Source organism: Taudactylus pleione, unplaced genomic scaffold (assembly GCF_031769625.1).
Source record: "Taudactylus pleione unplaced genomic scaffold, aTauple2 ptg000285l, whole genome shotgun sequence".
Lineage (NCBI taxonomy): Eukaryota > Metazoa > Chordata > Amphibia > Anura > Myobatrachidae > Taudactylus > Taudactylus pleione.
In genome coordinates this window covers 1,172,249-1,199,877 of record NW_028284687.1, presented here as the reverse complement: position 1 = coordinate 1,199,877, position 27,629 = coordinate 1,172,249, and the positions used below count along the sequence as shown (strand labels likewise).

Genomic DNA, 27,629 nt, shown 5'->3' with positions numbered 1-27,629 from the left:
GTCATCACCCAGACACATCCCCCGGTGTTACTGTATAATGCCCCATTCCCAGCAGTCACCTCTCCAGTCATCACCCAGACACATCCCCCGGTGTTACTGTATAATGCCCCATTCCCAGCAGTCACCTCTCCAGTCATCACCCAGACACATCCCCCTGTGTTACTGTATAATGCCCCATTCCCAGCAGTCACCTCTCCAGTCATCACCCAGACACATCCCCCGGTGTTACTGTATAATGTCCCATTCCCAGCAGTCACCTCTCCAGTCATCACCCAGACACATCCCCCGGTGTTACTGTATAATGTCCCATTCCCAGCTGTCACCTCTCCAGTCATCACCCAGACACATCCCCCGGTGTTACTGTATAATGTCCCATTCCCAGCAGTCACCTCTCCAGTCATCACCCAGACACATCCCCCGGTGTTACTGTATAATGTCCCATTCCCAGCAGTCACCTCTCCAGTCATCACCCAGACACATCCCCCGGTGTTACTGTATAATGTCCCATTCCCAGCAGTCAACTCTCCAGTCATCACCCAGACACATCCCCCGGTGTTACTGTATAATGTCCCATTCCCAGCAGTCACCTCTCCAGTCATCACCCAGACACATTCCCCGGTGTTACTGTATAATGTCCCATTCCCAGCAGTCACCTCTCCAGTCATCACCCAGACACATTCCCCTGGTGTTACTGTATAATGCCCCATTCCCAGCAGTCACCTCTCCATCCCCTGGTGTTACTGTATAATGTCCCATTCCCAGCAGTCACCTCTCCAGTCATCACCCAGACACATCCCCCGGTGTTACTGTATAATGTCCCATTCCCAGCAGTCACCTCTCCAGTCATCACCCAGACACATCCCCCGGTGTTACTGTATAATGTCCCCTTCCCAGCAGTCACCTCTCCAGTCATCACCCAGACACATCCCCTGGTGTTACTGTATAATGTCCCCTTCCCAGCAGTCACCTCTCCAGTCATCACCCAGACACATCCCCTGGTGTTACTGTATAATGTCCCATTCCCAGCAGTCACCTCTCCAGTCATCACCCAGACACATCCCCCGGTGTTACTGTATAATGTCCCATTCCCAGCAGTCATCACCCAGACACATCCCCTGGTGTTCCCAGCAGTCACCACCCAGACACATCCCCCGGTGTTACTGTATAATGTCCCATTCCCAGCAGTCACCTCTCCAGTCATCACCCAGACACATCCCCCGGTGTTACTGTGTAATGTCCCATTCCCAGCAGTCTTCTCTCCAGTCATCACCCAGACACATCCCCCGGTGTTACTGTATAATGTCCCATTCCCAGCAGTCACCTCTCCAGTCATCACACAGACACATCCCCCGGTGTTACTGTATAATGTCCCATTCCCAGCAGTCACCTCTCCAGTCATCACCCAGACACATCCCCCGATGTTACTGTATAATGTCCCATTTCCAGCAGTCACCTCTCCAGTCATCACCCAGACATCCCCCGGTGTTACTGTATAATGTCCCATTCCCAGCAGTCACCTCTCCAGTCATCACCCAGACACATCCCCCGGTGTTACTGTATAATGTCCCATTCCCAGCAGTCACCTCTCCAGTCATCACCCAGACACATCCCCCGATGTTACTGTATAATGTCCCATTCCCAGCAGTCACCTCTCCAGTCATCACCCAGACACATCCCCCGGTGTTACTGTATAATGTCCCATTCCCAGCAGTCACCTCTCCAGTCATCACCCAGACACATCCCCCGATGTTACTGTATAATGTCCCATTCCCAGCAGTCACCTCTCCAGTCATCACCCAGACACATCCCCCGATGTTACTGTATAATGTCCCATTCCCAGCAGTCACCTCTCCAGTCATCATCCAGACACATCCCCTGATGTTACTGTATAATGTCCCATTCCCAGCAGTCACCTCTCCAGTCATCACCCAGACACATCCCCTGGTGTTACCGTATAATGTCCCATTCCCAGCAGTCACCTCTCCAGTCATCACCCAGACACATCCCCTGGTGTTACTGTATAATGTCCCATTCCCAGCAGTCACCTGTCCAGTCATCACCCAGACACATCCCCCGGTGTTACTGTATAATGTCCCATTCCCAGCAGTCACCTCTCCAGTCAGCAGCTGAATTATCTTATTTGTGAGCTCCAGGATCTTCTGCTCATTATGTATCAGTGAGGTGGAGGCACCATGATGGGGCTCTGGGTCCTGCTCACACTCACAGGATGTCCTCTTCACTACTGTGTAATCCTGTGTATTGGGGGAAATGTTTAATAAAAATGAATCTTAATCTGTATTTATTTAATAGGAGTTAATAGTGCATAATATATAGCGTCCCCGCTAGGCTGTTTTAGCGGAGGCGCGGCGCCCTGCCCTCCTTCTGGAAGGCAAAAAGCGCCCTGCCCTAACAGCCTGCGGGAGCCGTCTTCACCCGCGGGTGGCAGTGTCCTGCGGGTGAAGAAATGTGCGGTGACCCGGTCACCGCCAAAGAATAGACGCCGGGCGCATGCGCCCGGCATCTATTCTCACTGTCTGCAGGGCTTGGGGGCTGCCCGGCGTGTCCGTAAGTGCCGGGAACGCCCCCAAGAGTGCCGAAAAGGGGACGCGTCTTATAGACAAGCCCCCTTTTCAATGACCGCGCGCCGAAGGCGCGCGCAAGATCGTGCCCTCTCTAGCTCCAGCGCCCTGCCTCGCACCGGAGCTAGTATGAACACTAAATATACATGAAGTACTATTTTATATAAATAGCACATTTATACTTGCTAGCTATATATATATATATATATATATATATACATACAGGCAGGTGCATAAATATTGTGGTGGTGAATAGAGGCCAAAATATGAGAATTCTGTCATTGTCCCAATATTTATGCACCTGACTATATATATATATATATATATATATATACACATATACACAAACTTGGTCACCGGCACTCAAAGAAATTCAGAGCTTAAAAACATGTCCCGCTGGGGTGCTCAACCCTGGGGTATATACCCCTCCAATGCACTTCTCCGAAAAAAGCGGCACTCCCAGACTTCAAACAATATGAGTGTTTACTGCATCAAAGCTTCAACGTTTCGGGGTCATCCCCCTTCATCAGGATACAGTTACAAAGTGAATTACAAACATTTTATACTCACAAACAGTGATGGTGAATCCCCACAGCGCGCCATCCAGGTATCCGGCGTCCAACTTCCGGTTTTCGACTGTGACGTCATGCCGGAAGTGACGCTTAGCCGGGTCCACGGAATGGCCTTGCTGCTGGGAGTGATAGTCACCATTTAGCACAGAAGGCACCTAAGTGAGCTCATTTATTTGAACAGGACTGTGTTCTCCTCAGGAGTTCTTTCACTTTATCACGTGCACTGTTTTTATGATTATCGGATTGTCACACAATTAACAGAAGACATTAATATAATACCCTTTATCTTACAAGGCAGCCACAGTTGCTAATTGGGACAACGATTGTTTGTCATTTTTCTGTCTGTTAGCTGTTACAGTGTGACAGACAGGATGTCCTTAGTGTTTCTGATGTGGAGGCTTCCAATATTTTATATAGTGGAGCCGCATTTGAAACAACAGAAAATGCCACAAATGATGATTTATTTCGTGAGCTACTAAGGATGAAGAAAAGAGAGGTTGATTTTTTATATCATGGTATGACTTTATCAGAATATTACCGCATGAAGCAGATACCTAGAGGATTTAGAGTCCATAACACCCCGACTATAGGGAGGTACAATGCCGCTTTCTGTACGAAATGGATATCGATCCTCAATAAGTGCTCTATGGACTTAATGCTTCTAGTGATAGAAGAGTCCACTAGAGAGTTAAATGGTATTAAAGAAAAAATTGCTTCATTTGAAACAGAACATGGTAATAGTTTTTCCAGTGATACTGATACTAATTGGATGGAGAAATTGAAAACACAGATAGATGTTTATCGTAAGGAACTTATTCGTTATAAAAAAGAAAAGTTTCACAAAGTACAGTTGGATTACTCGCAACTTAGGGTGTATAATTGGCTGCATACTGCTAGCCGCCCCCCAGGAGAAACTAGACAGGGACGGGGGAGAATGCGTCAGTCGGCTTGGAGACGTATGGAACAATCGAGTACTTCAGCCAGTGATAATGAGTGCCCTCAGTTGCATCCTACAGCAAATCAATCCATCCCTTTAGGAGTAGATACCCGCAGCTCAAGAGCAGGTTTAAGACCAAACCAACTAGACGGGGGAGGCAATCGGAGAGGCAGAGGAAGTAGGCCCCCCAGAGTACGCAGAACCTAGTCTTCAACCTCTCTAATACACCTTTATCCAGAGATGAGATCAGCGTCTTAAATAAGGGTTTGAGCTTTATTCCCACTAATGAACATCATTCTTTTCAGTGGAAAATAGATAATTACAAATTACAACGTAAGCTCAGACTGAAAGACTTTTTCGGTAAGAAAGAAGAAGGAAAAAAGATTGCAGAGACTCAGGAAATTCCAGCACGAATAAAAAAATTGGGTCCTTCTTCCCAGTTTGACCCCCAATCCTTTAATCCATCCATAAAGACTTTTTCCAGAATGATGGAAGAAATCCCGCAAAGGGTAGCAACTGTAGGATATAGAAATATGTCCCTTAGACGGGACATTGTTATAAGGGGGGCAGATAAGGGTGGTGGAGTGGTTGTTTTGGACATTAACTATTATAAAGATGAATGTGTACGACTACTGGCCGATGATGATACTTACATGCGGTTAGAGCAAGATCCAACATTGAAATTTAAAAAAGAACTCCATGTTTTATTATCATCGGCAGTATCGGATAAAATCATAACAGATTTGCGGAAGGCATTAGAGGTAGAATATCCCAAGGCTCCGCTTTTTTATATTATCCCAAAAATACACAAAGACATGGTAAGACCCCCTGGTAGGCCCATTATCTCGGCCAGGGGTTCCCTATGTGAGCCGTTGGCGATTTATATTGACGTTTTTTTGCAACCATGTATAACCAATACGTTCGCACATCTCAAAGACACGTCCACATTGTTACGAGATTTATCACAGATTAATTCCACACCTAATGATCATGTTTTGGCAAGTATAGACGTGGTAAGCCTCTATACCTGCATTCCACATGAAGCCGGGGTGGAGGCAGTACGTCTATTGATTGAGAACAATACTTTATATGAAGGTCCAGATATAGAGTTTCTCCTTAAATTATTATTGTTTACTTTAACACATCATTATTTTGTTTATGATGGAAAATTCTACTTACAAAAGTCAGGTTGCGCAATGGGATCTTGTGCTGCTCCGGTTTTTGCGAATGCATATATGTTCCTAATTGAGAAAAAGTTATTTTTTGACTCAATTGAAATCAGTCAATGTGTCTTTAAATACTGGCGCTACATTGACGATCTTTTACTGTTATGGACAGGAACTATTGATGCTTTGCAATCACTTATTGAACGGCACAATTTATCCCTAAGTCCGGTAAAACTAACCATGACAGTCAGTAATGATAATGTCAATTTTTGGGATGTCAATTTAAGTATACAGAAAAACAAGATTTATACTAAATTGCATGTAAAAAGCACAGATCGTAACACATTATTAAAATTGGATAGCTGTCATCCAAAATCGACAATATCTAGTCTACCCTATTCACAGTTTCTTAGGGTCTGTCGTATCAATAATGAACCGGATGAAAGAGATACAGACAACTGGAAATTATGACGAACAAGTTTTTAGATAGGGGTCACCCGAGAGAATTAATTGAGGAATCAAAAAAGAAAGCCACTAATATTGACAGGGCGGCATTATTACAAGAAAAAAAGAAAACTGATATAGATTCAAGGGTAGTACCATGGGTTAACAGATTTTCTAGACAAAGTCATGAAATTACTAAAAGGGCCCATAATTACAACAGACCCACAATTGTATAAACATAGGGTTAATAATGTTTTAGTATTGTTAAATATTGAGATTCAAGGGATTGGATAGAAGAACTGTCTATATTAGTTTGTATTGTGTGTATATCTGTTTGATACTAACTTAAATATTTTATTGTGTGGTCTACATGTTTTGTGGACAACTAACACTGTCTCAATCACTGTTAACTATCACTCCCAGCAGCAAGGCCATTCCGTGGACCCGGCTAAGCGTCACTTCCGGCATGACGTCACAGCCGAAAACCGGAAGTTGGACGCCGGATACCTGGATGGCGCGCTGTGGGGATTCACCGTCACTGTTTGTGAGTATAAAATGTTTGTAATTCACTTTGTAACTGTATCCTGATGAAGGGGGATGACCCCGAAACGTTGAAGCTTTGATGCAGTAAACACTCATATTGTTTGAAGTCTGGGAGTGCCGCTTTTTTCAGAGAAGTATATATATATATATATATATATATATATATATATATGGGAGTATATAATATTCCTCCTGCAGCTTCCGCTGTCTACATGTTAGCAATAGAAAAAAACACAACATACTGTTAGCAATATAATATATCTGATATACAGTACTATAGTCAGGGAATCCAATTCCGGACAGTTTTAGATGCCCACAGTCCCTGGGATTTTCTGCACCAAAACCCTTGTATAACCGGGATTCTCGTGGTCACTGAGACAGTTACTCACAGTGACTGTCTGTAGTCTCAGTGACCACATCCGCGAGCGCAAAATTTCGGATGCTGCATGTGTGCGACTCATATGCTGCCCAACTGCCGCTCATTGCAGGGGGCGAGGATAGACATCAGCTGGCGGGAAAGGAGAGATTGGTCACTGGAGTCTGCAGTAGACAGTAGTAGGGAGAGGAGAGAGACTGAAAGACAGTCAGAGTGGGAGTGTGGGGGTCCTGAGGACAGTTGTATTTCTCGCTGCTGCAACCTTGCAGCAGCACCACAGGAGGACTTGTCAGGACAGAAGTCAGGACTGCGAGGGAGGACTGAGGCAGCCTTCGCATTGCCCGTTACCGTACCAGCCGTATTTACTGTTTGATTTAAACGTCTGTTAGTGTAAAAAACATGGACATGGGCTTAGCCTTCCTTTCAGCCTCGAATGATAATATCTCTCACCTATCTTATGAGCGAAACATACATGAACTTGTCAAAAAGATTCAAAATATTGCTCTTATCTTCAAAAGGTCTCCCTCACAATTTGTCAACGTACGAAGGTACAGAATGAGCACTGATAGTAGATTGCAAAACTAGGCGGGACTCGCTTGTGGCGCTGCACGAACGCTTTCTCGCTTTACAGACCGCCATTCAACAAGCGCTGATGACTGGAAGCATCCTGTAAGTTTAGAAGAGCACAATTCGCAGCTACTTGCTGACATAGTGGATGTACCGACTCCGATAAGAGCAGCTGAAGGAGCTTTGTGTCTAATTTCTTCACTAAAGGCAGTCACACACTAATAAGCTGTGCTGACGAGAGGACTGAGACGCTAATACTATGGGCCATATTCGAATGGCGGCGATATTATCGGCCGATTATCGACGATTTTTATATTACATTTTTATAATAAATAATAATTTATCGCACAGTTATAGTGAGAAACAGGCGAAAAGTTTTCTCCATCTCAGACCTGGAGAACAAAAAAATGGAAAATCCATATTCTTGCCTAAAAATGTGGGGATTTCTTTCAGAACCCTTTGGACAACACCCCTAATGATAAAATGCCCCCAAAAATATTCGTAAGTCGCGTAATTTGGCAAAAAAAGAGGTTCTGAAATAAATCCTCACATTTGTAGGCAAGAATAGTGATTTACCATTTTTTTTTTCTAGAGGCCTGAGATGGAGAAAAATTTTCAGGGGTATAGAGGAAGGAATAAGGGCAGCAGTATAGAGGAGGGGATAAGGGCAGCAGTACAGGTATATAGAGGAGGGGATAAGGGCAGCAGTACAGGGATATAGAGGAGGGGATAAGGGCAGCAGTACAGGGATATAGAGGAGGGGATAAGGGCAGCAGTACAGCTATATAGAGGAGGGATAAGGGTAGCAGTATAGGGGTATAGAGGAGGGGATAAGGACAGCAGTACAGGTATATAGAGGAGGGGATAAGTGCAGCAGTACAGGGATATAAAGGAGGGGATAAGGGCAGCAGTACAGGGGTATAGAGGAGGGGATAAGGGCAGCAGTACAGGTGTATAGAGGAGGGGATAAGGGCAGCAGTACAGGGATATAGAGGAGGGGATAAGGGCAGCAGTACAGCTATATAGAGGAGGGATAAGGGTAGCAGTATAGGGGTATAGAGGAGGGGATAAGGACAGCAGTACAGGTATATAGAGGAGGGGATAAGTGCAGCAGTACAGGGATATAAAGGAGGGGATAAGGGCAGCAGTACAGGGGTATAGAGGAGGGGATAAGGGCAGCAGTACAGGTGTATAGAGGGGAGGATAAGGGCAGCAGTACAGGGGTATAGAGGAGGGATTAGGGCAGCAGTACACTGGTATAGAGGAGGGTATAAGGGCCGCAGTATAGGGGTATAGAGGAGGGAATAAGGCCAGTAGTACAGGGGTATAGAGGAGGGGATAAGGGTAGCAGTATAGGGGAGGGGATAAGGACAGTAGTAAAGTGGTATAGAGGAGGGAATAAGGGCAGTAGTACAGGGGTATAGAGGAGGGGATAAGGGCAGCAGTACACAGGTATAGAGGAGGGGATAAGGGCAGCAGTACAGGAATGTAAAGGAGGGGATAAGGGCAGCAGTATAGGGATATAGAGGGGATAAGGGCAGCAGTAAAGGGGTATAGAGGAGGAATTAGGGCAGTAGTACAGGGGTATAGAGGAGGGATAAGGGCAGCAGTACAGGTATATAGAGGAGAGGATAAGTGCAGCAGTACAGAAATATAGAGGAGGGGATAAGGGCAGCAGTACAAGCCTATAGAGGAGGGGATAAGGACAGCAGTACAGGGGTATAGAGGAGGGGATAAGGACAGCAGTACACTGGTATAGAGGAGGGGATAAGTGCAGCAGTATAGGGGTATAGAGGAGGGAATAAGGCCAGTAGTACAGGGGTATAGAGGAGGGGATAAGGGTAGCAGTACAGGGGTATAGAGGAGGGGATAATGACAGTAGTACAGGGGTATGGAGGAGGGGATAAGGGTAGCAGTATAGGGGTATAGAGGAGGGGATAAGGACAGCAGTACAGATATCTAGAGGAGGGGATAAGTGCAGCAGTACAGGTATCTAGAGGAGGGGATAAGTGCAGCAGTACAGGGATATAAAGGAGGGGATAAGGGCAGCAGTACAGGGGAATAGAGGAGGGGATAAGGGCAGCAGTACAGGGGAATAGAGGGGATAAGGGCAGCAGTACAGGGGTATAGAGGAGGGGATAAGGGCAGCAGTACAGAGGTATAGAGGAGGGATAAGGGCAGCAGTACAGGGGTATAGAGGAGGGGATAAGGGCAGCAGTACAGGGGTATAGAGGAGGGGATAAGGGCAGCAGTACAGGGGTATAGAGGAGGGGATAAGGGCAGCAGTACAGGGGTATAGAGGAGGGATAAGGGCAGCAGTACAGGTGTATAGAGGAGGGATAAGGACAGCAGAATAGAGAAGTGGATAAGGGCAGCAGTACAGGGGTATAGAGGAGGGAATAACGGCAGCAGTACAGGGATATAGAGGAGGGATAAGGGCAGCAGAATAGAGAAGTGGATAAGGGCAGCAGTACAGGGGTATAGAGGAGGGAATAACGGCAGCAGTACAGGGATATAAAGGAGGGAATAACGGCAGTAGTACAGGGGAATAGAAGAGGGGATAAGGGCAGCAGTATAGGTGTATAGAGGAGGGAATAAGGGCAGCAGTACAGGGGTATAGAGGGGATAAGGGCAGCATTATAGGTGTATAGAGGAGGGGATAAGGGCAGCAGTACAGGGGTATAGAGGAGGGGATAAGGGCAGCATTATAGGTGTATAGAGGAGGGGATAAGGGCAGCATTATAGGTGTATAGAGGAGGGGATAAGGGCAGCAGTACAGGTATAGGTATATAGAGGGGATAAGAGCAGCTGTACAGGAATATAAAGGAGGGGATAAGAGCAGCTGTACAGGGGTATAAAGGAGGGGATAAGGGCAGCTGTACAGGGGTATCTATGAAATAATAGGATATAATTGATGTATATACATTTAGGAGCTGGGTAATGGCTGTGATGGGGGGGTACACCATGTGTGTGTCATGTATGTGAGCTCTCTGTGTATCTATGTTAGATATATATTAGATCAGGTGTCACTAGCTACCTGTATGGGTGCTCACCGCGACAGTCACCGCTTCCCGCCACAAAGAACCTATTACACAGCCTACTTCCTGTCTGTGCGTTCCACCTAACTTCCGGTCTGCGGTCCACATACCATTCAGTCTGTAAGTTCCACCTGACTTCCGGTCTGCGGTCCACCTGACTTCCTTTCTGTGCGTTCCACCTGTCTAGATTGTTGTGCTCCAAAGAACAGAATAGGGCGTGTCTTGCATCTCTGCATCCGGGTAAGTGAGGGACAGAGGAGACATTCGGAAGCCGGTAATAGTGTGACCCGTATTATGCAGGGGGAGCAGCCTGTGGTGTCCTGTTATTATTATTATACAGGGGAGCAGCCTGTGGTGTCCTGTTATTATTATTATACAGGGGAGCAGCCTGTGGTGTCCTGTTATTATTATTATACAGGGGGAGCAGCCTGTGGTGTCCTGTTATTATTATTATTATGCAGGGGAGCAGCCTGTGGTGTCCTCTTATTATTATTATCATTATACAGGGGGAGCAGCCTGTGGTGTCCTGTTATTATTATTATACAGGGGAGCAGCCTGTGGTGTCCTGTTATTATTATTATACAGGGGGAGCAGCCTTTGGTGTCCTGTTATTATTATTATTATACATGGGAGCAGCCTGTGGTGTCCTGTTATTATTATTATACAGGGGAGCAGCCTGTGGTGTCCTGTTATTATTATTATACAGGGGAGCAGCCTGTGGTGTTCTGTTATTATTATTATACAGGGGGAGCAGCCTGTGGTGTCCTGTTATTATTATTATTATTATGCAGGGGAGCAGCCTGTGGTGTCCTCTTATTATTATTATCATTATACAGGGGGAGCAGCCTGTGGTGTCCTGTTATTATTATTATACAGGGGAGCAGCCTGTGGTGTCCTGTTATTATTATTATACAGGGGGAGCAGCCTTTGGTGTCCTGTTATTATTATTATTATACATGGGAGCAGCCTGTGGTGTCCTCTTATTATTATTATCATTATACAGGGGGAGCAGCCTGTGGTGTCCTATTATTATTATACATGTGGAGCAACATGTGGTGTCCTGTTTTTACTATTACACAGGGGGAGCAGCCTGTGGTGTCCTGTTATTATTATTATACAGGGGGAGCAGCCTGTGGTGTCCTGTTATTATTATTATACAGGGGGAGCAGCCTGTAGTGTCCTGTTACTATTATTATTATACAGGGGGAGCAGCCTGTGGTGTCCTGTTATTATTCAGGGGGAGCAGCATGTGGTGTCCTATTATTATTATTGTTATTTTTATTATTATAAAGGGGGAGCAGCCTGTGGTCTTCAGTTATTATTATTATACAGAGGGAGCAGCCTGTGGTGTCTTGTTATTATTATTATACAGGGGGAGCAACCTGTGGTGTCCTGTTTTTATTATTATATGGGGAGAGCAGCCTGTGGTGTCCGGTTTTTACTATTACACAGGGGGAGCAGCCTGTGGTGTCTTGTTATTATTATTATTCAGGGGAATCAGCCTGTGGTGTCCTGTTATTATTGCTATACAAGGGGAGCAGACTGTGGTGTCCTGTTATTATTATTATTCAGGGGGAGCAGCCTGTAGTGTCCTGTTACTATTATTATTATTATACAGGGGGAGCAGCCTGTGGTGTCCTGTTATTATTATTATACAGGGGGAGCAGCCTGTGGTTTCCTGTTATTATTATTATTATTATACAGGGGAGCAGCCTGTGGTGTCCTGTTATTATTATTATTATTATACAGTGGGAGCAGCCAGTGGTGTCCTGTTGTTATTATTATTCAGGGGGAGCAGCCTGTGGTATCCTGTTATTATTATTATTATTATTATTATTATTATTATTATTATTATTATACAGGGGGAGCAGTCTTTGCTGTCCTGTTATTATTATTATACAGGGGGAGCAGTCTTTGGTGTCATATTATTATTCAGGGGGAGCAGCCTGTAGTGTCCTGTTACTATTATTATTATTATACAAGGGGAGCAGCCTGTGGTGTCCTGTTATTACTATTACACAGGGGGAGCAGCCTGTGGTGTCATGTTATTATTGCTATACAAGGGGAGCAGACTGTGGTGTCCTGTTATTATTATTATTCAGGGGGAGCAGCCTGTAGTGTCCTGTTACTATTATTATTATACAGGGGGAGCAGCCTGTGGTGTCCTGTTATTATTATTATTATACAGGGGGAGCAGCCTGTGGTTTCCTGTTATTATTATTATTATTATTATTATACAGGGGAGCAGCCTGTGGTGTCCTGTTATTATTATTATTATTATTATTATACAGTGGGAGCAGCCAGTGGTGTCCTGTTGTTATTATTATTCAGGGGGAGCAGCCTGTGGTATCCTGTTATTATTATTATTATTATACAGGGGGAGCAGTCTTTGCTGTCCTGTTATTATTATTATACAGGGGGAGCAGTCTTTGGTGTCCTATTATTATTCAGGGGGAGCAGCCTGTAGTGTCCTGTTACTATTATTATTATTATTATACAGGGGGAGCAGCCTGTGGTGTCCTGTTATTATTATTATACAGGGGGAGCAGCCTGTGGTTTCCTGTTATTATTATTATTATTATACAGGGGAGCAGCCTGTGGTGTCCTGTTATTATTATTATTATACAGTGGGAGCAGCCAGTGGTGTCCTGTTGTTATTATTATTCAGGGGGAGCAGCCTGTGATATCCTGTTATTATTATTATTATTATTATTATTATACAGGGGGAGCAGTCTTTGCTGTCCTGTTATTATTATTATACAGGGGGAGCAGTCTTTGGTGTCCTGTTATTATTATAAAGGGGGAGCAGCCTGTCGTATCCTGTTGTTGTTATTATTATTATTATACAGGGGGAGCATCCTGTGGTGTCCTGTTATTATTGTCATTATTATTATTATTATTATTATTATTATACATGTGGAGCAACCTGTGGTGTCCTGTTTTTATTATTATATGTGGAGAGCAGCCTGTGGTGTCCTGTTTTTACTATTACACAGGGGGAGCAGCCTGTGGTGTCCTGTTATTATTATTATTATAGAGGGGGAGCAGGCTGTGGTGTCCTGTTATTATTGTTATTCAGGGGAATCAGCCTGTGGTGTCCTGTTATTATTGCTATACAAGGGGAGCAGCCTGTGGTGTCCTGTTATTATTATTATTCAGGGGGAGCAGCCTGTAGTGTCCTGTTACTATTATTATTATACAGGGGGAGCAGCCTGTGGTGTCCTGTTATTATTATTATTATTATTATTATACAGGGGGAGCAGCCTGTGGTTTCCTGTTGTTGTTATTATTCTTATACAGGGGGAGCAGCCTGTGGTGTCCTGTTATTATTATTATACAGGGGGAGCAGCCTGTGGTTTCCTGTTGTTGTTGTTGTTATTATTATTATTATTATTATTATACAGGGGGAGCAGCCTGTGGTGTCCTGTTATTATTATTATACTGGGGGAGCAGCCTGTGGTGTCCTGTTATTATTATTCAGGGGGAGCAGTCTTTGGTGTCCTGTTAATATTATAAAGGGGGAGCAGCCTGTCGTATCCTATTATTATTATTGTTATTTTTATTATTATAAAGGGGGAGCAGCCTGTGGTGTCCTGTTATTATTATTATACAGGGGGAGCAGCCTGTGGTCTTCAGTTATTATTATTATACAGAGGGAGCAGCCTGTGGTGTCTTGTTATTATTATTATACAGGGGGAGCAGCCTGTGGTGTCCTGTTGTTGTTCTTATTTTACAGGGGGGCAGCCTGTGGTGTCATATTATTATTATTATAAAGGGGGATCAGCCTGTGGTGTCCTGTTATTATTATTATTATTATTATACAGAGGGGTCAGCCTGTGGTGTCCTGTTATTGTTGTTGTTATTATTATTATTATTATTATACAGGGGGAGCAGCCTGTGGTGTCCTGTTATTATTAATATTCAGGGGGAGCAGTCTGTGGTGTCCTGTTATTATTATTATACAGGGGGAGCAGCCTGTGGTCTTCAGTTATTATTATTATACAGGGGGAGCAGCCTGTGGTGTCCTATTATTATTATTATTATTATTATTATTATTATACAGGGGGAGCAGCCTGTTGGGTCCTGTTATTATTATTCAGGTGGAGCAGCCTGTGGTGTCCTGTTATTATTATTATTATACAGGGGAAGCAGCCTGTGGTGATCTGTTATTATTATTCAGGGGGCGCAGCCTGTGGTGTTCTGTTGTTATTAATATTATACAGGGGGAGCAGTCTTTGGTGTCCAGTTATTATTATTATACAGGTGGAGCAGCCTGTGGTGTCCTTTTATTATTATCATTATACAGGGGGAGCAGCCTGTGGTGTCCTGTTATTATTATTATTATACATGTGGAGCAACCTGTGGTATCCTGTTTTTATTATTATATGGGGAGAGCAGCCTGTGGTGTCCTGTTTTTACTATTACACAGGGGGAGCAGCCTGTGGTGTCTTGTTATTATTATTATTATTATAATTCAGGGGAATCAGCCTGTGGTGTCCTGTTATTATTGCTATACAAGGGGAGCAGACTGTGGTGTCCTGTTATTATTATTATTCAGGGGGAGCTGCCTGTAGTATCCTGTTACTATTATTATTATTATACAGGGGGAGCAGCCTGTGGTGTCCTGTTATTAATATTATACAGGGGGAGCAGCCTGTGGTTTCCTGTTATTATTATTATTATACAGGGGAGCAGCCTGTGGTGTCCTGTTATTATTATTATTATTATTATTATTATACAGTGAGAGCAGCCTGTGGTGTCTTGTTGTTATTATTATTCAGGGGGAGCAGCCTGTGGTATCCTGTTATTATTATTATTATTATTATTATACAGGGGGAGCAGTCTTTGCTGTCCTGTTTTTATTATAAAGGGGGAGCAGCCTGTCGTATCCTGTTGTTATTATTATTATTATTATTATTATTATTATACAGGGGGAGCATCCTGTGGTGTCCTGTTATTATTATACAGGGGGAGCAGCCTGTGGTGTCCTGTTATTATTGTTATTATTATTATTATTATTATTATTATTATACATGTGGAGCAACCTGTGGTGTGCTGTTTTTATTATTATATGGGGAGAGCAGCCTGTGGTGTCCTGTTTTTACTATTACACAGGGGGAGCAGCCTGTGGTGTCCTGTTATTTTTATTATACAGGTGGAGCAGGCTGTGGTGTCCTGTTATTATTATTCAGGGGAATCAGCCTGTGGTGTCCTGTTATTATTGCTATACAAGGGGAGCAGCCTGTGGTGTCCTGTTATTATTCAGGGGGAGCAGCATGTGTCCTGTTACTATTATTATTATACAGGGGGAGCTGCCTGTGGTGTCCTGTTATTATTATACAGGTGGAGCAGCCTGTGGTTTCCTGTTGTTGTTGTTGTTATTATTATTATTATTATTATACAGGCGGAGCAGCCTGTGGTGTCCTGTTATTATTATTATACAGGGGGAGCAGCCTGTGGTTTCCTGTTGTTGTTGTTATTATTATTATTATACAGGGGGAGCAGTCTTTGGTGTCCTGTTATTATTATTATACAGGGGGAGCAGTCTTTGCTGTCCTGTTTTTATTATAAAGGGGGAGCAGCCTGTCGTATCCTGTTGTTATTATTATTATTATTATTATTATTATTATACAGCGGGAGCAACCTGTGGTGTCCTGTTAATAATAATAATAATAATAATATTATTATTATTATTATTATTATTATGCAGGGGTGTCCTGTTATTGTTATTATTATACAGGGGGAGCATTCTTTGGTGTCCTGCTATTATTGTTATTATTATTATTATTATTATTATTATTACTCAGGGGAAGCAGCCTGTGGTGACCTGTTATTATTATTCAGGTGGAGCAGCCTGTGGTGTCCTGTTATTATTATTATTATACAGGGGAAGCAGCCTGTGGTGATCTGTTATTATTATTCATGGGGAGCAGCCTGTGGTGTTCTGTTGTTATTAATATTATACAGAGGGAGCAGTCTTTGGTGTCCTGTTATTATACAGGGGGAGAAGCCTGTGGTGTCCTGTTATTATTATTGTTATTCAGGGGGAGCAGCCTGTGGTGTCCTGTTATTATTATATTTATACAGGAGAAGCAGCCTGTGGTGTCCTGTTGACATTATTATTATACAGGGGGTTCATCCTGTGGTGTCCTGTTGTTATTATTATTATTATTATTATTATTATAATACAGCGGGAGCAGCCTGTGGTGTCCTGTTATTATTATTATACAGGGGAGCAGCCTGTGGTATCCTGTTATTATTATTATTATTCAGGGGGAGCAGCCTGTGGTGTCCTATTATTATTATTATTGTTATTATTATTATAAAGGAGGAGCAGCCTGTAGTCTTCAGTTATTATTATTATACAGAGGGAGCAGCCTGTGGTGTCCCGTTATTATTATTATACAGGGGGAGCAGCCTGTGGTGTCCTGTTTTTGTTATTATTATTATAATACAGGGGGAGCAGCCTGTGGTGTTCTGTTACTATTATTATTATACAGGGGGAGCAGCCTGTGGTGTCCTGTTATTATTATTATACAGGGAAGCAGCCTGTGGTATCCTACTATTATTTTTATACAAAGGGAGCAGTCTTTGGTGTCATGTTATTATTATTATACAGAGGGAGCAGCCTGTGGTATCCTGTTATTATTATACAGGGGGAGCAGCCTGTGGTGTCCTGTTATTCCTGTTATTACTATTATACAGGGGGAGCAGCCTGTGGTCTTCAGTTATTATTATTATACTGAGGGAGCAGCCGGTGGTGTCCTGTTATTATTATTATACAAGGGGAGCAGTATTTGGTGTCCTGTTATTATTATTATACAGGGGAAGCAGCCTGTGGTGTCCTGTTATTATTATTATTATTAATATTATTATTATTCAGGGGGAGCAGCATGTGGTGTCCTATTATTATTATTATTATTATTTTTATTATTATTATTATACAGGGGGAGCAGCCTGTGGTGTCCTGTTATTATTATTATACAGGAGGAGGAGCCTGTGGTGTCCTGTTATATTATTATTAATCAGGGGGAGCAGAATGTGGTGTCCTGTTGTTATTATTATTATACAGGGGGAGCAGCCTGTGGTCTTCAGTTATTATTATTATACAGAGGGAGCAGCCTGTGGTGTCCTGTTATTATTATTATTATTATTATACAGGGGGAGCAGCCTGTGGTGTCCTGTTATTATTATTATACAGGTGGAGCAGCCTGTGGTTTCCTGTTACTATTATTATTATTATACAGGGGGAGCAGCCTGTGGTGTCCTGTTATTATTATTCATGGGAGCAGCGTGTAGTATCCTGTTATTATTATTATTATACAAGGGGAGCAGTCTTTGGTGTCCTGTTATTATTATAAAGGGGGATCAGCCTGTGGTGTCCTGTTATTATTATACAGGCGAAGCAGCCTGTGGTGTCCTTTTATTGTTATTATTATTATACAGAGGGAGCAGCCTGTGGTATCCTGTTATTATTATTATACAGAGGGAGCAGCCTGTGGTGTCCTATTTTAAATTATTATTATACAGGGGGAGCTGCCTGTGGTGTCCTGTTATTATACAGGGGAAATGATTAGCTCATATCTCAATGATTTATTCCATACTCTATTTAGGATAGATGATACAAGTATGTAAATAACCTTAATGAATGGATAGTAACAGAATGTATGTTCTGGCTGGGACGCGTTTCGCCACATTATTCGGCCAAATTCAGACGAGTTTAGAAAACAAAGCAGAATAAACGTCTACAGACTGTTTTGTTAAGAGAATGATAGTAAACAAAAATATAGTTAATAATTATTGGGAGAGAATGTAGACAAATTTCATATACTAAGAGCCAAAAAGGGTCCAGAACCAGCAATCAATTCATTAATACTACGAAGAAGAGGCAGATATACTTTATCCTACAATAGAGACATTGAGGTGGTTGACACATATTAGACAGAACTAAAAACTCTCCTGTGCAGGACACTCTTATGATTTTGGTAAAATTGTATTAATATTATAAATGTTAGTTCCTAGCTCTGACTCCTGGAAGCATCTCCAGCACATTGTACCGCAGGAATTTTACTCACTATTTTAGGCACTTGTTGGTTCCTTAGTGTGTATAAGCTATATCATATGTGTACAATAAACATATTTAAATTTGCAATATACACCAGTCCTGTGTCCGGGATGCAGTCGGGAACCCAGCTGACGTAAGCCCGACAGCCGTCTTCCCGACTGCATTATCCCGGCGAGGGTTAAATGACAGGCGTCTAAATCTAGACGCCTGTCATTTTTCTGACGCCGGGAGACCGGCGCCCGGCATCCCGATCGAAGGGATGCCGAGGGCAAGAGTGGACAGCCTCGGGGGGGGGCGAGGGTTAGGTTTAGGGCTACCGGGGGGGACTCAGGGTTAGGCACCCCCCAGGAGGGTTAGGCTAGGGGGAGGGAGAGTTAGGCACCCCCGAGGGGACTTAGGGTTAGGCAGCGGGGAAGGGGGGGTAGGGTTAGGCACTTAGAGGGGGGATTAGGGTTAGGCACCCCTAAGGAGGGTTAGAGTTAGGGGGGATTAGGGTAGTAGATACTTACCTTAGGACGGTCGGGATTTCCAGCGCTGTCGGGCTTCTGCTGCCGGGCTCTGCTGTTTTGTCGGGCTGTCGCTGCCGGGATTTGAACTCCCGGCCATGTGGCCGCCGGGATTTCATACCGATTCCCTGTATCCTGTGTGGAATTTCTCCCATTTGAGTATAAGAGATAACATGCAGCGAGTGGAAAGACCACTGGACCTGTAGGGATATTACTAGGATGTATTGATATAGCGCCATGTATGCAGCAACACAGAGAGAATATTTCTTATTCCCACCAGACCTTGCCTCTTTGGAGCTGACACTCTAATTTCTCTAGCACACATACTAGGCTCCATTGTAGTCAGCAGCTGCCAATTAACCTACAAATATGCTTTGCAGTGTGGGAGGAATCAGAAGAAAATAGAGGAACCCGACATATGGAGGAAATACAAACTCCACACAGTTAGGGCACTGGTCAGGAAAATAAAACAAACATTAGAAGGGTTTGGGGCACTTTGAAAGTATTAGCCTAGGGAAGCAGGGACACATTGTCAGGCCCTGATTGTGTGTGTCAGGTTTTTATAAGGTGCCAGGATGTCACTGTCTATGTCTCCATGCAGGTGGGGGAGTATAAAGAGGAACACAGGGGTCTGCACAAGGACGTGATGATGGAGAATAACCGGCCCCACACATCACTGGGTAAGAGGAGATGGTCATTTATTGTACAGGGAAGAGCAGATATGGGGGCCCTCTATATACACACATCATCTGATAATCACATATATACAATGTACTGTGTATCTCCTACAGATGGACCCAGTAACAGAAATACTCCAGAGAGATGTCCCCCTCTTTATTCACAGGACTGTACAGAGGAGAATCACAGGACCCCACAGGAGGATCAGGTAGGTGGGATTTAGGGTCTCCTCAATGTACCAAAGTGACTGTCACTATATGATCTGTAGAGAAGCTGTGTGTGTCTTATACACTGATATTATACTGTGTAATCTCAATTAAATCAGACATTATTATTTTATGGGTTATTTAGGATGAAGTTCTAACTGATATGAAGGCAGAAGATATAGAGGGAGAAGAAGAGACGTATGTGACTGATATAAAGGCAGAAGATATAGAGGGAGAAGAGACGTATGTGACTGATATGAAGGCAGAAGATATAGAGGGAGAAGAAGAGACGTATGTGACTGATATGAAGGCAGAAGATATAGAGGGAGAAGAAGAGACCTATGTGACTGATATGAAGGCAGAAGATATAGAGGGAGAAGAAGAGACGTATGTGAGGAGTGATCAGCAGTATAAGGAGGATGAAATCTTTACAAATATCAGCACTGGTGAGTAATAAACATTTACTTGCACTGTTCTGTTGCTTTCCTAACTGCTCAGTGATTGTTTCTACTAAGGCTTCCACGTAGCTTGCCTTTTGGGACTTATAGCGACTGCTTTACAGTTTCCTTTTGCTAATTTTCAACGTTTGCGCAGCAAATAACTAATTTGCTCTGACGCATTTGTTACTCCCATGCTGGAGCTTTTGTTAGCACTTTGGGGATGTTTATATTCGAACATCTGTATTAGTCATTTTGCATATGGAGCCCCCACACAAACTATACCTTGTTTTTCCGCAAGGCATTGAAATTTCAGGAAGTAACATTAAACATAGAATTTGACTGCAGATAAGAAACACTAGTTTGCTTTTTTTCTCCTGATATAGTGACTAAAATCTATATTTTATTGTTGAAATTGCAAGAGAGGGACATACAAGAAAATACATGTATAAAAAAAAAGAAAAATAGACAAACTAAACATCAGCAAGAAATACTTGGTTCCTGCTTTGGCAATAATCTGCATTTCCAAAAATACAAAAGACAGGGTTCTACACACAGGTTTTTATAATAGGTTCTGCTCTTGAAAATTATAGTACATAATTGGTACATAATTGTTTTTTTTTTAACTAGTTTGAAATGCATAAAATGTGTTATGCTTTTTCCTAACGAGGGTGTCCCTGGGTCTGTAGGTGCCATGATGGGTAAGGTTGGTAAATGCCCTGCCCCATCCCTATCTCTGTATTTCTATATTGCATGGGGTTATTGTCATCCTTATCATCAGACAATAATCACAAAGGTGCCACATCATTTGATAGACCGTAACCCACGTGTCACGTGTTTCCACATGAGGGTGACTTTAATTAATATAAGTCAGAATGGGGGAGATCCTCCCCTATTTCTGGATTAAATAATAGTGCCCGTACTGTTTGGGTTATTGTCTAGTAACCACACTGATTATCAGACAATATTTCCTAACGGGCACATGGAAGACTCTCCTAATATCTGCCATTTTAGAGGAGATAGGAGACTTTGAGTGCCCTCTGATCCCATCCTATGGGTCACCAATATTTTCTGTAGAGTAGTGGAATACACCCTTCCCTTTTTGTTACATCATCACCCAATGGAATGATAAGTAATCCCCACCCCTCCTCCTTTGATCTTCAGTGTTCGATTTGAGGTATATGCTGAGGATAAATCTTACTTGTCCTTAGCACTGAAGGGATTAAACAACCAGACCTCTTGTATTCGCTAATAGTGTGAAATTATGTTATTTCCAGCAGATGGATTCACAAGCAGGGATCCTACGGAGGGAAGCCTTGCTTTGTCCTCAGATTTTAAAATAGAAGATAACATCACACAAGATTCTTCAGGAGAAAATCCCATTACCAGAAATATACATCCAGTAGTTATCAGTGCAGATAAATCACTTGTGCCCTCTAATCATGAGGAATGTTCTACTGATAAATCGGTTATTGCTACACATAGTACAACTGATACAGGTGATACAGTGTTTTCATGTTTTGAGCATGGTAATAGTAAGTCCATTTCAGTTATACATCGAAGTCACACAGGTAAAAAAACATATTCATGTTCTGAGTGTGGGAAAAGTTTAAGGAACAAATCACATCTTGTTGCACATCATAGATATCACACAGGTGAGAGGCCATTTCCATGTTCTGAGTGTGGGAAATGTTTCACCCAGAAATTCCTTCTTCATCGACATCAGAAATGTCATACACACAAGAAACCATTTCCATGTACTGAGTGTGGGAAATGTTTTACACAAACATATCAGCTGATTAAGAATCAGAAAACTCATCCAGGTGAGAGAGGATTTCAATGTTCTGAGTGTGGGAAATGTTTTAAAATGAATCAAAGTCTTATTAGGCATCAGAGAAAGCACACCGGTGACAAACCATTTGCGTGTTCGGCATGCGGGAAATGTTTTACACGCAGAGATGGTCTTGTTGACCATCAGAGAACGCACACAGGTGAGAAACCATTTTCATGTTCTAAGTGTGGGAAATGTTTCATATATAAAACTGATCTTGTTGCACATAAGAGAATACACACAGGAGAGAAACCATATCTATGCTCCGAATGTGGGAAATGTTTCACAAAGAAATCTTATCTTGTTACACATCAGAGACATCACACAGGTGAGAGACCATTTCCATGTTCTGAGTGTGGGAAATGTTTTACAGTTAAACCAGATCTTGTTACACATCAGAGATATCACACGGGTGAGAAACCATTTCAATGTTTTGAGTGTGGGAAATGTTTCATAAAGAAACCACATCTTGTTATACATGAGAGAACTCACACAGGTGAGAAACCATTTCCATGTTCTGAGTGTGGAAAATGTTTCATAGGGAAATCAGCTCTTGTTACACATCAGAGAAGTCACACAGGTGAGAGGCCTTTTCCATGCTCTGATTGTGGGAAATGTTTCATTAAAAAATCGCATCTTACATCACATCAGAGAATTCACACCGGTGAGAGACCATTTCCATGCTTTGAGTGTGGGAAATGTTTTACACAGAGATCACATCTAGTTATACATCAGACAATACATACAAGAGAAAAACAATTCCCATAACCTGTTAAACATGAAAATGCTTCTAGCAATGCTCTCAAAATATGTGTATTTTATCACAATGTATTATGTAAAAACATTAAAAGTTTACATTGTGTACAAAGTTATATAGCCATCACTCTGTTATGGAGGGCAACTGAAAACTTCAGTCACACAGTATATCAACATGATATAACTTAATTCTCATTAACAGACATAGATGGATTGTGTGTCATCTCTTATGTGTAGACATTATTGCTATTTTCTTTTTCAATTAGATATCAGCATCAATTTCCACTACAAGATCACAGTGTTTTGTAAGGGTCTATGTGATACATTATCTCGGCAAAATGGGATGGAGATGTTATATTTTTTGTATAGGAATAAGATTATGTTTTGTACTAAGAAGGAGTGACATGGTTTATGTAATTAGTTCTGTAACCTGTTACTGTTTCACAGCAGGTCATTTACAGACCTGCATGGCTCATGGGACAAATGTCATTCACCTTTGTAGTAAACATTGGGTTATAGAGGCTCAATTGGAATCAGGGCAGTTTAAATTTAGATGTTAAGAAGCCCAACTCTATTTTTCTGCCGCTGTAGTCTCCTGGATGCTCAGTTGTTTTAAAGTACTGTAAGAGTTCAGCACTTTTTGGGCATCTCCACTTTCATAGCAACTGCTGGAGACTGGACATACTGTACCACTTGTGGGATCTCCAAATGCCAACTACTGGCTACCACTGTGGGGCTACTTCCTGGGGAAGATAAAACCTCTTCCACTCCTCCTGTAGGTCAGCAATATTGAGCAACTAGGCTTCCAGCTCCCAAGCCCTTGGACAGATAGTTGACATGATGGTTAGGCTGCTCATCTATGTATTTACATGGTGGGTGCCTCCCTGCATCTCTTCTGGTGGAGCAGCCATTCAGTTTCACATCACCATCTGGGTGAGAAGAATCAGAAGTCTGGAATGCACCATAGATCCCCTCAAGACCCCACCTCTGGCTTCCCTGGATATAAAACAGAGTATTTTGATTTAAGGTGAAGCCATTCATCAGGGTAGTAATTTCCATCCCAAAGTAGCAGAAGGGGTGGGTTTTCTAATCAAATCAGAAAACAGATGAATCCTTTTGACCCATTCTGAACTTGAAGTCCCAGAATATCCAACTTTCAGTAGACAGGTTCAAGTCAGGATTTTTTGAGGTATGTCGTACACAGCATTGAACAGAACTTGATTGACATCAGGGAAACACACTAGCATGTTTAAGTTTGGGAATGACACCAATGCCTTCTCACATTGCCATCTAATACCAGGAGTTTTAATTCTGTATCTTTCAGATGAGAGTGTTCATAAAGATGGTGGCAGATATGACAGACCTTCTGAGGTCCATGGGGTTGTGATTGTCATTATCTTTTTGCACAGTATTCTTCAGGTTACTCTGACCTTGCTGCAGGCCTGTGTACAAAAGACATATTAAAATCTTCTGGATGGGATATCGACTACAAAAAACACAATGTTTCCCAGCAGATGGTGTTCCTTGGCCTGCTTTTTGACACCCAACAGCAGATGTACATTTTGGAGAATAAGATGATTTCCTTAAAAGTACTTGTAGTATTAAAGTCCTTTTTAGCTTGCAGACACATTTGTTCATTTTCATTTTGGAATGAAGGTCCTTGGAAAGATGGTCTCGTCCTTTTAGGCAGTGCAGTTTGTACTGTTCCACTTGCTGGAGTTCCATTTTTAACAAGTCACCATTATCGGTTCACCGGACCGGTTCTCCAGTTCACCGGACTGTATCCAACAGAGCATCACTCGTTCTTCTGGTGACTTAGAGACAGCAAACTAAATAATGGTCTTCACTTTGCCATTTGGATTTGACCATTGTGGCAACAGATAGCAGCCTTTGGGGATGGAAGCCCATTAACATTCAGCGATGCTATTAATATCTTTGGTCTTGTTGAATAGTCTGCTAAATATACTGAAACTCTAATTCTAGGGTTGAACACAGCTCTGAGGATGCCAAGTTATGTGAGAAAGGGCCATGAAAGTCCAGCTAGACAATGTTTGTGTCTAATACTTATTTTTAGCCCAAAGTGGCCTCCAAGTTCCATACCAATCAAGGACATTGTGATTCTAGCCTTAGACCACAGTAGTTCTCCAGAAGAAGAGGGTTCTCTTCACTCTGTGGATTGTCTTCAGGGCTTTGAGGATCTATGACAAATTACTTATTGGTCCTCTGTGATGATCACAATATGTTGTTCAGCATCCAACAAGATGATTAGTAGGTAGATTACTATGGTAATTAGGTCAGGCTTACACTGTAGAATAAGTCTCTTCCTGAAAACATGATATCACATTCTATCAGATCAGTTCTACCATGTTTGTTGCACAGCATGGGGGTCTTGGCTGAACAGCTGTGTCAAGTGGCCACCTTGTCCATTTTTATATATTCACCATTTTTGTCTTCATTGAGTGTACCCTCCTGTAGGGGCAGCTTTGGAATGTTCCCAATGAGGATGAAGGAGAATATAGAATATATGTACACTAAAAAATTTTCTCTGAGTGCATTGGTGGACAATTCCCTCCAATAATGCAATTGTTTCTGATTAAGTTAGAAGTGATCTCTCACTTTTGTTCCCCCTTTGTGCCATCCTGTTGGGCTTTTCTGGAAATAAATGAGTTTCCCAACAGGGTAGAAATTAGACTTAGCAACTTTTTAAAGTGCCCAGATTCCATCAGAGCCTCTGGACCCCAGTGTCGCCCGCTTGACTCAGACAAGATGTCTCTGAGCCTTAATACAAAGTAATACTAAAATGTACACACTAACTGGATAAGTGAGCACCTTTTTTTTTTGTATTTTATTTTTATGCTTATTTAAAAAAAAAAAAAACACTTTTTTTTAATATTTAGAATTTGGTGTCTATGATGTTTTATGTGTACATTTTAGTATTACTGTGTCTGAAGGCTCAGAAAGTTTAGTTACTAAACTTTACTTTTTTGTACTTACATTGTTATACTAAAATGGTGTGTGTGTGTGTAGAGAGATGAACACCACAATCAATATGGCAAATTTGTAAGTATTGAATTTATAGGTATGTATATATTTATGTACTGCTACTGGGAGCGAAGAAATTAATAACCTGGTTATTTTGTAATAACTTATTTCACAATAAATCCAATGGGTATATACTTTATGTTTATCATTCATTTGTATGCATAACATCGGTGAGTAAGAAAGATATTGTTTTTGTATTCTAGTTTAATTGGGTGCTGTGAATTAAAATCTAGAATTGAATTATGACTGCAAGCTCAAGGTGTGAATAGACCATCCTAAACCATACTATTCTTAGTGAATAGCCAGTGCCGGAGACATAACCCCTTATTTTCTGTATCTATGGTTACTTGAGTCCTCTATAGCATTTTCATGTATACATTTAGGTTATGTTCTTATTTGTTTCTTATGATCCATGTAAAACAGTGTATTGCATGTTTATAAGGATGATTGGGGAATAAAGTAATGTTTTTATTATTACTGTGTACTTTATTTCTGATTTAATATTTCAATTCTATTTCCTGTTAATATTGATCTAAGTTATATATCCCCCAAATAAATGAAATACCCCTGACACTCTTTCCCCTGCAATGGTTCTAATATTTTCCTTCATTTATTTATTTCGTATATTTCTCATTTAATATCTTATTAAATAACTATTATCTCATTGTGTTCTTAATTCTGGTAGGTTTCTAGATTCAGATTTTTATTGATTATTATTATTATTTGTATTTCATTTCGACATATCTGATTAACTGCAAAAGAGATGGGTTGGATCGTAATATTTGTAGGCTCATTCCCTGCACATCTCCCCTTTAGTATTTTATTTTATCCCCATGTAAAACTGATCATACCTGATAAAAGAAATTCTGAACCAGATATTTTTATGTATAACCCCACAATATGTGCCACGGATCCCAGAGTCCTCCAGCAGTGCAGGAACCATTCTACTAACAACAGTCGGACGCCTGCACCATTAGGTGAGAACCTTAGATTTGGTCTCCAAGATCAATATGATTTGTTAGAATACCTGGGTGTAATTAAAAATGCTCTCCCAGTGACGATGCGTCGGTTTGTGGAGTGGGTGGGGGTTGAGCCTCTCGCACTATGAGAAAGGTGATGGGTGCTATCCCTGCTTCTTCTGAACATAAAAAATTATCCACTTGGAGAAGTAGAGAGCCTCCAATTATGGTACAGTGTCAAGTAAGAAGGACTTATACAGCATACAATGTACATTCAGGGTCTAGAACTCCCAAACGGACAACAGGGGAACCAGCAGTGGAAGCAAGAACCAGAGGGGAGACGCACTGCGCAATCAGGAAGAGCAACTGAATTGTTGATACAAGTTAGTAAAGTTAAAAATGTGGGTTTGGAAAGAGGAGTCTAAGGACGGGTATGCTGATAGGTATGGGGTAATGATTCCCTTGGTGAGACACAGGGGTATATATACTGCAGTGCAGGTTTTTAGAAGAGATGTTGCCCATAGCAACCAACCAGATTCTATTTATCATTTATCTAGCAACTTCTAGAAAATAATAGCTACAATTTAAATGGTTAGTATGGGGAACCTCTCCACTTCTAAAACCCGGCACTTTAGTAAATATACACCACACGGTCTCACTACCTGTGGTACAGAAGAGCGATGAAGAAAGGGAAGTGATAGATGAAAGATACCTGATGCTATAATGTGATGGCTGTGTAATAGGGAAGCCCCCTTTGTGCACACAGTGGGTGCCCTGGTCCAACATGTGTTTCACCCAGCGGGCTTGCTCACGGACACTGTCACTTCCTGGATTTAGTGACATTTCTACATAATACCACATTCACCCAACCATGTGCCCGAAGTGGCAGGTCCTGCAGCCAATCATGCAGTAAAAGGGGTTGTTCTC

At 42.2% G+C, this 27,629-nt stretch overlaps 2 protein-coding genes across 4 annotated transcripts in view; one reads left to right on the top strand and one right to left on the bottom strand.

Annotated features, from left to right (window-relative positions):
• Positions 1-27,629, bottom strand: part of LOC148512036 (uncharacterized) — a 73,067-nt gene that overhangs the window by 15,109 nt on the left and 30,329 nt on the right. Inside the window, exons 1-2 of one of the 3 annotated variants that reach the window (XM_088482346.1) lie at positions 10,222-10,299; positions 2,112-2,252 (exon numbers count right to left, since the gene is read on the bottom strand). The exons of 1 other annotated variant lie outside the window; for it this stretch is intronic. The gene's annotated coding sequence lies outside the window, so the exon portion shown is untranslated. Of the gene's footprint in view, positions 1-2,111; positions 2,253-10,108; positions 10,148-10,221; positions 10,300-27,629 lie in introns of those variants that run through there. One more of the 3 variants, XM_088482347.1, reaches the window with a different exon arrangement.
• Positions 10,477-26,190, top strand: LOC148512037 (uncharacterized). The gene is made up of 5 exons (XM_088482355.1): positions 10,477-10,496; positions 19,395-19,473; positions 19,585-19,679; positions 19,823-20,123; positions 21,392-26,190. Exons 2-5 carry the CDS (start codon positions 19,440-19,442, stop codon positions 22,711-22,713), a joined length of 1,752 nt encoding a protein of 583 aa, XP_088338481.1. The 5' UTR covers positions 10,477-10,496; positions 19,395-19,439; the 3' UTR covers positions 22,714-26,190.

Bases quoted from the DNA above. Each gene is read 5' to 3' on its own strand.
- LOC148512037 (XM_088482355.1), top strand. From the start codon at position 19,440: ATGATGGAGAATAACCGGCCCCACACATCACTGG. The intron at 19,474-19,584 runs GTAAGAGGAGAT...TATCTCCTACAG, and splicing joins CCGGCCCCACACATCACTGG to ATGGACCCAGTAACAGAAAT. The intron at 20,124-21,391 runs GTGAGTAATAAA...TGTTATTTCCAG, and splicing joins CTTTACAAATATCAGCACTG to CAGATGGATTCACAAGCAGG.